The 10,364-nt window shown below is 44.1% G+C and overlaps 1 protein-coding gene across 1 annotated transcript; it reads left to right on the forward strand.

Moving 5' to 3' along the window:
- The first annotated feature begins 596 nt into the window (after positions 1-596).
- On the forward strand, positions 597-8,142 carry Adcyap1 (adenylate cyclase activating polypeptide 1). The gene is made up of 5 exons (XM_005369942.2): positions 597-1,282; positions 1,619-1,729; positions 3,801-3,932; positions 4,371-4,469; positions 5,518-8,142. The coding sequence occupies exons 2-5, from the start codon at positions 1,620-1,622 to the stop codon at positions 5,705-5,707; spliced, it is 531 nt and encodes a 176-aa protein (XP_005369999.1). The 5' UTR covers positions 597-1,282; position 1,619; the 3' UTR covers positions 5,708-8,142.
- The last annotated feature ends 2,222 nt before the right edge of the window (positions 8,143-10,364 follow it).

Genomic DNA, 10,364 nt, shown 5'->3' on the forward strand with positions numbered 1-10,364 from the left:
AGTGGCAATTTTCAGTGCTTGTAGCATCTGCGCCCAACAGTTCAGCACCCAGAGCCTGGACAGCGCCAAAGGCTTTGCTCCCAAGGCTGCCTTCCCTTCTCATCAATCTACTCAGAGACAGACTGTCAACACAGCCAGACTCATTAGATAGTTACTGAAAATCCTCTAAGACTTCCCTTTCAAACGCAAAACGACTTCCACATTTAATTGCCTATCTGAAAAAGCACAAGCAAGAAATTAAAGAGATCGAAATTAAATTTATTAATGGGAGAGCTTGATGGTATTTAATTCTAAAGATCAGAGTTGTCCTCGATGGGGCTTGAGTAAAAAGTATAAAGAAGAGACACAGTAAAAACATGACTTCACCATCCCATAAATTCCACGAATTCTTCACTTGTCTTTGAGAAATGGGTGAAATCGAAAACCATCAAAATAATTGAACTTCTTAAAAATTGGATTGTGCGAGTGAAAGGTGTTTATGAGAAGCTGATGACTCCGGATCTTATCATCCTGGAGGACAGCACAGAATAGTTAATATGTTCCTTGAGGGACTAGGATGCTGACGTCTTTTACTGATACCGGATCATTACGTGACTGAGAAAAAAAAAGGAAGTCATAGCATGAATAAAAATCGGAGCACTACAGTGCAACCAAAATATTCTGTACTTGAAGGCAACTGCAGACAGATGTTGACAAAGAGGTGTCTCTTGAAACCATATACGGGTAGTTTTTTTTTTTATTAACTGCATATATAAATACGAGCAGAAGGCCAGCCACCTCTGTCAGCATCAGCAGAAGCCCCATCTTCAGACGCAGCCTGAGACCTTGGAACAGAGAAGGTGCCTCTGACTCTTGCAAGCTGCCGGATCATCTCCCACAGAGGCTGGCAGCCTGGGCTAGCCCTCTCCTTTCCTATCCTCCCTTCTTCCTTGACTTTCCTTCTTTTTCTTACCCACTAGCTTCTTTCCCCAGGCGGACTTAAGGCCATTCTGCTCCCCCTCCCTTTGGCTGCTCGCCTACTCTGTCTTCTACATCTCTCTTCTCGCCCACTTCCTTCAGTGTCACGCTCCTTCCTAATTCTGTGCTTCTACAAAGTTTTGAGCGGAATTTTTGCCTCGACAAACAAGTCCCCCCCAGCTCCTCCAGCTAATTCCCGCGGCTTCTCTCCAGACACCAGTGCCAGACAGTGAGTGATGCCTCTCGGGTTGTGATTCCAGCCCGGAAACTCAAAGGAGCCCTTTGCCCTCCGTCCTACTTGGCAGCCAACACTCTCCTTGCAGCGGTAAGAGTCAAATAGTAGGGGGGAGGGGGGCTTTTACCATACCATACTAACCGATTCAATTTACTATAGGCTCTCTCCAGCGTGCTGGCAGTGTACGAGTTAGCCTTCTTTAGTTCAAGGTCTGGCTAGTTACTGGGTACACACACATAGCTATTTTTTTCGAATTATACCAAGGGAGAAGTGGTCAGACGCACCAGCGTGGCTAAGTGGCGTTGAACACAAGGAGCCGCAGCTTCTCTGGCTCCCCCAGCTCCCAGGAGTTTTTTGAGGTTAGAAGGTGGAAAACCAGGGGCAATCTCACTTACTGCGTGCCCTTTTTCCCCTCCTGCTTTGTAGAATGACCATGTGTAGCGGAGTGAGGCTGGCCTTGCTGGTCTACGGGATAATAATGCATAGCAGCGTCTCCTGCTCACCTGCCGCGGCTGGACTCCGTTTTCCTGGAATCAGGTAGGTGCTAGCATAGGCTGAGCTAGATTTTCCTTTCGGCAGACACCACTTCCCAGTCTCCTTCCTACAGTTCTGGATCGCACGCTGCTAAGCATAGCTTCCTGCGCAGACAGGGCATTTCTATAGCCTTTGGTACGGTACCAGGTCCCTAGCTAAGCCGGGGGGAGGGGGGGGGTGTTCTGGTCAAGGAAGCTCTCGTATAGCCAGCCTCACTCTCTCCTCACCAGCGGAGCCCAAAAACCCACATAAAGGGAGTGAGTTTCCGACCCTTGTAGAAACCTTCCCTCCTCCAATTTGTCCAAAGGAGGGGTCAAGGTGCCTCTCTCCGTTTGGCTTCTTTTACCTTTTCTTAGGATGAGTTGGAGAACTTCCGCTCCCAGAGCAAAGCCCTGGGCTGAGAGTGAAGCTCGCTCCACTTTGCTTTGTTACTGCCCATTCTGGACTATTGGGGCGGGGTCTCTCGCTCCTCCGCCCTTCCTGTTGTCTCATTCGAATTCTTTTCTATGGGAACAGCTTTCTTTCAAATGAGTCCTTTTCAACTAGAGTTTGAGCCCTAAACGTCTTAGGGGTGGGGGTCTTGGTCAGCCAAGGTTAAGGAAAAGCTACTTGAGAGACGGAAACCCAAGAAGGAGACAGCGAGGGAGGGGGAAGAAACGGATGCGAAGGAGAGAAAAACAACAGGCTAGAGGGGTTGGGAGGACAACCTAGCCCAGTTGGGGATGCCGAAAACCTGATTTTTGTCTTGTCATCTGCTTCTAATTGTGCGGCGCTGCCCGGGTTCCCTACTTCAGCCCCAGAGCCCACTACTTGTATGCGGGACAGTGGAAATGCGTGGGTACGCCTTACATGGGTGCGGGGTGGCACTCAGGACAGTCAGGAGCACACGGCGAAGAGCTGATTCTTGTAGCCGCGCCCAAGAACCTCTGCCTTTGCGGAGCATCTGCCCATTGATGTACTGGCAGACAGGAATCCTCTCTCTTCTTTATGAGGACGCCTGCATGTGGGCGCCCAGAAGAGCAGTGGGTGGCTAGAAAGATCCTAGTTCAGGGTCTGGGGGCACACCGGGAGGTGGGAGCTTGGATGTGCGCGGTGCGGAGGATCTCACCCGACTCTGGTCTCTCCAGGGAGGGCGAAAAGGTAATAGAGCGACCCAAGTACGACGGGACTCTGCCTGGGCAATGTTATTTGTCCCTATTATATTCCGCGTATCTCCAAGGGCCAAGTCACTCGGCTTTGCATTTTTTGTTCTCCTCTGCCTGTCCTCTGTCGGGCATGAAGCTGATATTTGAGGAGCCTGAGATCCGTGGATACCTACGGAATGTCAGTTCCCAGTCGACCCCTTCCCTTGCGCTCTGGAGTTGAGATGGAATCCAGCCTCCGCTCTGTTGCTAATAGATCAGCAGAAACTCTTTGTTTAATGGACTCGAAAGCCCTCTTTCTTTCACTTCGGTCTATTCTCAAAGTTCCGTGTGCCTAGCACTTTTCCTGGGTGATAGGCACTGGAGCACTCCGCCACACCACAGAATGAGCCAAACTAGCTAAGTTTAGGGACATCTATTATTCATGTTCCTAGCAGATTCTCTCCAGCCCAAAATAGAAGCCGGAGGTTCTCTGTGACCTACATCCGCGCAGGGAAGGGCTCCCCTGGGTTGGACGGCTTGGATGGGGGTGGCTGCTGCCAGAGGTGGCCTCCTGAATCCTACCTACCCACTCACCCTCCTTCCATTCTGCTCTGGGTCTAACTGCCTTGGCTCGTATCATCTCTGATCTTTCTGGTGCGTTCTAAATGATACTTGGTGGGGAGAGGGCTGGCCTTTCACTTGGCCAGGTATTGGGGTCTACAGTTGTTAAGTTCTCTTGGGATCATTGATCCGCTTGAAGAGACATGAGCGAATTTCCTTGTGAAGTAGGAACTGCTGCTGCGGTGTAGTTCCCTTACCTCGTCCCTAGGACTGTTCTAGAAGAAAGGACAATTCTTCGTGGGAGGCCATAACGAAGAAAGAAAATAAATTCTTGGGACCTGGCAGAACTGGGAGAGGTACTTTTGATTCTCCTTCTGGCTATCCCACAGGCCAGAAGATGAGGCTTACGACCAGGACGGGAACCCGCTGCAGGACTTCTACGACTGGGACCCCCCGGGCGTAGGGAGCCCCGCCTCCGCGCTGCGTGACGCCTATGCCCTCTACTATCCTGCGGACAGGAGGTAGAAACCCGCCCGACTTCCGCCATACCTGACGGGGACGCTGGGAGGGGGGAGAGGACAGAGGGAACCCGATAGTTGCTCTAAAACTAGGGCCTTCCTATGAAAGTCTAAGTCTCCCTTCTATCTGGGTGAATCCAGAAAATTAGCAGACAGATCCCTGTGAACCTGAGGCCGCATCACGGACTGAAAACTGCGGCATGAGAGGTGTCCGTGAGTGTGCAACTCCGTAGGTAGGGCGCTCTCAGGTCACCCCAGGGGCCAGGACTAAATCCTATCTTATATTTATCCCCGGGAACTTCCCAAAGTAACTTCAGGTCCTGTGTCTCTAGTAGTTGTCCGGTCATCCTCCTCGAAAGCCCAGCAAGTGGGGACCCTGGTTGTCACTTGAAAAACCGAGGCAGTGAGTGACCCAGGTCTCATACTTTGTCTCCCCATTAGAGATGTCGCCCACGAGATCTTTAACGAAGCCTACCGCAAAGTCTTGGACCAGCTGTCAGCCAGGAAGTACTTGCAGTCGGTCGTGGCCAGGGGCGTGGGGTAAGAGTTTGTGACAGAGTTAATCAGCGGGTGAGGAGCGCGCCAGGCTGGGTGACAATACTGAGAGCGCGTGGGGAGGGCGGGGCATATCTTGTACGTTTCTGCGCTCCAGTGCGCTTGTGCGCGGGAGGGTGTGTCTGCGTCCTGGCGTGTAGGTGGAAACTACCAGCCTCGGGCGGAGATCTAGAAGTTGGGCTTTTAAACTTAAGAGCCAGAGACCCCGTGAGAGAGAAAGAGGGTAGGAAAATTGGGGTTTGGATCCTTGTTGAATGAGAACAAGTTAAATCAAATGGCCCCCTTACCAGTCGTTCAAAACCCTCGAGGTTCGTGAAAGCGCTTGCCATAATTTGGCATCACGTTTACTATGAAGGCAAACCTAAGGCACAAAGTCCCCAGTTTAGATACTTGAAAGAAACCGTTTTTGCTCCGGCCAGACAAACCAAGAGCTAAGGTCTTGCATGTGTCAGCAGAAGGCAACATTTAAATAAAGCCCACGGGGAAGCCGATTAAATTTTAACCATGAATAATTCATGCGGTGAAAAATATTGCCTACAGCCTGTCGCTTTATATCACTATCGCTTTTTTTTTTTTCAACTTAACGTAGGCAAAGAGAGAGGAGTATCCGTGTTTGCCTAGATTTGTGGGATCGATAATTTAGCAGGAGCCAGTGAGGCCTTTAGTATGTCCGGTAGTGGAAAGGTACAATTTAGCTAGAAATAGTGATAATGTAACCTTGAGAAGCAACCTTTGGAGAAAAGATTAAAGAGCGAGCACTCTCTGGACGTCCGGGATGCTTCAGAAATATCTGGAAAGATCTGAAAGGGTCCCGGTCGTAGAAGTGCTGCAGCGTGTTTCCACAGCTAGGAAACTGTGGGTAGGAAGGAGGGTCCCCCGGTCTCTGTCACAATATTCCCGTCAGCTGGGGTGCGGCAGAGTAGGGCTGCGCAGGGAAGTTCAGAATCCCGTAGGCTCCTGCGTGGGGGTAGGGCACACTTGTTTCTTTCGCACACACTCAACGTATCTCCTGCCCCGCCCCCTCTCCTTGCAGGGAGAATCTAGGCGGCGGCGCAGCGGACGACCGGGCACCCCTTACCAAGCGCCACTCGGACGGCATCTTCACCGATAGCTACAGCCGTTACCGAAAACAAATGGCTGTCAAGAAATACTTGGCGGCCGTGCTAGGGAAAAGGTATAAACAGAGGGTTAAAAACAAAGGACGCCGAATAGCGTACTTGTAGCGATGAGTTGCCAGCTATGGTGTGTATAACATGAAAATTCGTTTTCCAAACTGACTGACCAGTCATCGCTCATGTGTTCTTTCCAAACATGTATTTATGTATGAAGTAAAGCCATTAAATGACTATTTTGATAATAATATTGTTTTTCTTTTTACGAAGCACTAGAGAATGCACAGATATACTTTGTGGACCAATTATTGATATATATTATAAATATATATTAAGAATATATATAAGTATAACAGAGAGCAATTCTTAAGCGTGCACAAGGATTGAAAATTCGCCTGAGCTGTTTATGTTTTTATATAAAATGAATAGAAAAAATAGACAATCATCGTTTTGAATATTACTCCTATTTTTGTAAACTGGAATTAAAGGATAGTATTTTTATCCACAACAGGCCTGAAGGTACCAAAAATGGCCGTTTGCTACTGTACAAAAAACAATGATGCCCTGCTCCAGGGGAATTCTGAGGTAATGACTGGGGAAATTGCTGAAGGGCTTCCTTTCCCTGTGAGTCTCTGGGGCAGGCTGTTTGAATCCCAGCCTAACTAACTCAAAGGGGCTTTGTCCCATTGGCTGCGGGCAATTCCAACACTTTGGCTTTCTTTGATTCTCCTTTTATGTGTATTTGTCTCTCCTCAGACTCTCAGCCCAGAAGGAAATTCTAATTAAACAACAGCTCGATCCAAATTGTGCTTCTCCCCAGAATTTACGTCATTCCCTGGGAGAAAAGTTGAGGAATTGTACAGAGGAGATCGGCTTGGAGATAAAGCTCTCTTTTCTGTACTTCCTGATTCTCCAGGGAACCGACTATCCCAAGGTTAGGGCAATTGGAACAAGGTGAAAGAAATAGAGGCGGATTGGAGGAGGCAGAGCGTGGGTGGCAGAGGAAGACTCTGCAGAGGGACTGGTTTGAGAACTGCCCCAGGTCTGAGAATCTGGGGGGCAAGTCCAGCCCCTTTGTAGGTTCCACTGCTTGACAAGTTGGGTGCTGGATACTGGAATCGAGTGCAAAGTACAATGTGTTTTTCTCCAGTGCTGTCCATGCTTCTCATTTTGTGAAATGGCCAGGATCCCCCTCTTTGAATCCTATTCTGTTCTTTGTGGTTTTTCTGGAGAACTCTCCGTTCTACCCCTACCCTCCTGCACTGTTTAAGAATCATTTGCCATTTTCACTTCTCTTAAGTTTGTGAATGCTACTCATTTTTTGTTGTTGTTTGATGCAAGCAGTGACTGTGAAGTTTAGGAACCCCTGTGTAACTACCACGAAGTAATTATGCACTAAATATGAACCTTTTGTTTCTTGTTTATTGAGTTTGTAGGTAAAATGTATTTTTCTACATTATGGCTTATTGCTTAGTAAAATTGTTTCATAAAACCAATCTTTGTCATATTAGAATGTGTAGTGTCCCAATATTGCTCAGTTTGACTAACTGATAAATCATTTAAACCCCATCTTCATATCTATGAGTACTATCTTATATCTCTGGTCAAGAGTTGGGTAAGCAGGGTCCCACACCCACTCTTGTATCCTGTCTTGGCTAAAGAAAGCATGTCTGTTTCTTGTCAATTTCTTGAACGTATGTGGAGTAATCTTTATAAACAAAAGAACCTTCACCCAGTAACCAGATCAAGCAACAACAAACCAGCAAGTCTCCAAATTTTAGGTACAAATTTTCAAAAAATAAAATAAAAAAACCAAAAACAGAAAACAGAAAAAAAAACCCATTAGTTTGTAAAGTTTAAAGTACTTTTCATTTTTCCTGTACAGATTTGGTTAGTATGAAGTCAGGCATCTAAAAAAACAGAACTGTGTTTGCATTCCCAGGCGGGTGGATGGATGCTGTCCCGTGATCACATTGCAAACAGAGAAAGCAGGCATTTGATCTCAGCCTGTGTCCGGCTTCAGGATCAATCTTTATTTCTGCAGTCTCCTCAGGCAATGTGACCCGGGATGCAGTTTGCAGCTTTAGTGCCTTTCTTTGCCTTTTAAATCGCCACGATTCACAGATGGCTATTTAGTGGCCCTACAATGCTGCAACACATCGGCTTGCATTTTAGTCTTAATTATTTGTTTCTTGGATAATGGGCAGACTTTTCTGTATTTGTGTTAGCTGTTAGTGGTGAAACAAGGCTCTAGTGAACCTTTTCTTTATGAAGTCTAACTTAGTGTTCACGTGGCTAGTGGCAAGCATTTTACAGTGATCACCCAATTTAACCTTTTGTATACTTTTTAGAAATGCCAAGAGCCTTATTAACCTGGAGCAGATTTATGATATAGTGATGATATAGGTAGATGTTAGTCTTGAAACTCTTATTTTGTGTGCATCTGATTATAAAAACATATTAACCAAGCATTATTACACACATAATATCTATAATTAGGTCTTTGATAACTGTTATATAAAGCGTGTAAAATTTGTATGAATAAATTTTTGTAAACAATTCACTTTGGTCTAATGTTTGGAGAAAAAACATATTCAGGAAATAGTCATTTTTAAATCTTTTAAAGTACTCTATTTCTTTAACAGCCATAAGATTTTTTTTTCTGTCTGGAATATTTATCAGCCTAAACATTCATGCATTTCATAAATTGTACTCTAACATCTGTTTGATGAGGTACTGGACTCAACAAAGAAACTTTAAAGTAGCTGCTCAGATGGAGAAGTCTAAGAAAACACTAAGCCCACGAATAGATAGAGATGCTTGAACATTTGTAAGCTACATAGATTAGTTTCTGTCTGCTGGTATGTACATATATGGCTTAGTATTCAGAAAGTTACCAGGCAGTGGTAGCATATCATATTGCAGTGTTAGGAACACTTGTAAAGTAGTTATTTAGCTTTTAAAAAAAGTACCTGTATACTAGCTAGGTCTTAATGAAATTTTGTATAAAAATTGTGTAAATAATCAGTTTGGGGACGTGCAATGTATTTAGAGATGTGAGTTATTGTTCACTAGAATGTTTTCAGTAGAAGGATCAAGGACATGATTAATCAGCGTTAACCAGAGTTTTAAAAGAAAATGTACCTTGAAGCCTAAAGAAAAATAGTAAGGTCATCTGTGGACAATATAGGCTACTAACTCAAATAAATAAGATTTAAAGGAAAGCCTTCATATGAAAACCCCATACATTTCCAGGGGTATTTTTGGTATCCTTGTCTATTTCTGGGTTAAAAATACTTTGAGAATCACTAATCATAGTTCATACTATTTAATGTAAAATGTCATATTTTCATTCTAAATATTACTAAAATTAGTTGGACTCTATTAAAAAATCACTAAATATGTGACAATAGTATTTAAAGGCTAGTAAAACTTCAAAAATTATTCTTAGAGCATAACTCAGCATTTTAGAACCATATATGGAAGAGCCCAAATCTAGAAATTAGGTATATGTAGAAAATAAGAAAAGAATATAACATAATTAGTTTATATCAGATTTTATTAGCTAAGGAAAATATTTTCTTCATTTGTAATTTTCCTCTATGTCACAGTGTAGTAAATAAAAAAATGGAGAAAGACAATTTGTTTTAATGAGGGATAATATAATGATTTGTCAAAGAAGTAAAGAAAAGCCCTAAACTTGGCTGACATCAAGTGAAATTCAGATATGCAATTTCACTTGGTGTATTTTTTATACAAGATAAATGCTAGGCACTAATATGAAGACTTCAGATAGTTGAGTTTTCAAGGGTCTAAAATATGTGCCTTGCTGCTCTGAGGACTGGGACCATAGAGATCCAATATAATACAGATTAAACAGCTGAAATGGGTAGGTATAATGGTGAAAGCGCTTGACTGACATGTAGTTGCACTTTTGTAACAAGATAATTGGGGCCTTCTTAGTGATGCAAAGTCTAGGGTTACACCAGAATCAATGAGCCTACATTTTAAATAAAAATGCTACACTGGTGTGTGTTAAGTTTAAGACCACTTAGATTTAGAATTTGATGACATATATAGATAGGAACATATATTTTCAAGTTAGTTATTTTTATATTAAATAATCATCAGGTTATGCTCCTTGCATACAGTAATCAGTAAAAGTCACATCTGCATCACCTCCCCTGCAAGAATAGGCATTAGGCTTTTGGAGAAGTACAATAGCTCATTTAAGTCATTAAGATCACTAATTAATACGATTTTATGTGAGTATTCTGATTTCCTGCCCCCCCACACACACACTTTTAAGTAGTTCCTAAAGGAGAGTGATTTTCTAAATAGAATTTTAGAACCATCAATCTCATGGTTAGACGAACAGTGATATGTAGAGAGCCTTGTTGTAGCTACCTGGTACTAATGATGGGGACCAAGAAATCAACTTCCAGTTGTATTACATCTCAATTTGGTTGTAACAGTTTTAAACCTCTGAACTGTTCACACCTGGAAGTGTCACTATGGCCTCAATCCACCCTTTACACCAGTACAGTATTAGAAATCACAGCTAAATTAGTAGCATACATGTTCCCCTTGCTGTTGCTCTTGCCACTACACTGGATCCCTACATCAACTTGCAGTTTGTCATTGGGACCTGGATAATTCTCCTTCAATCAAACAGTTTTAGCTCTTTTGTATCCTGTCCTTTGAATGAGCCAGCACTGTCACAGAGTTCCAGGTTCTTCCAGTTACTTTTCTATGACTCTTTTGTGAC

This window comes from Microtus ochrogaster, unplaced genomic scaffold (assembly GCF_000317375.1).
Source record: "Microtus ochrogaster isolate Prairie Vole_2 unplaced genomic scaffold, MicOch1.0 UNK67, whole genome shotgun sequence".
NCBI classification, from domain to species: Eukaryota; Metazoa; Chordata; class Mammalia; order Rodentia; family Cricetidae; genus Microtus; species Microtus ochrogaster.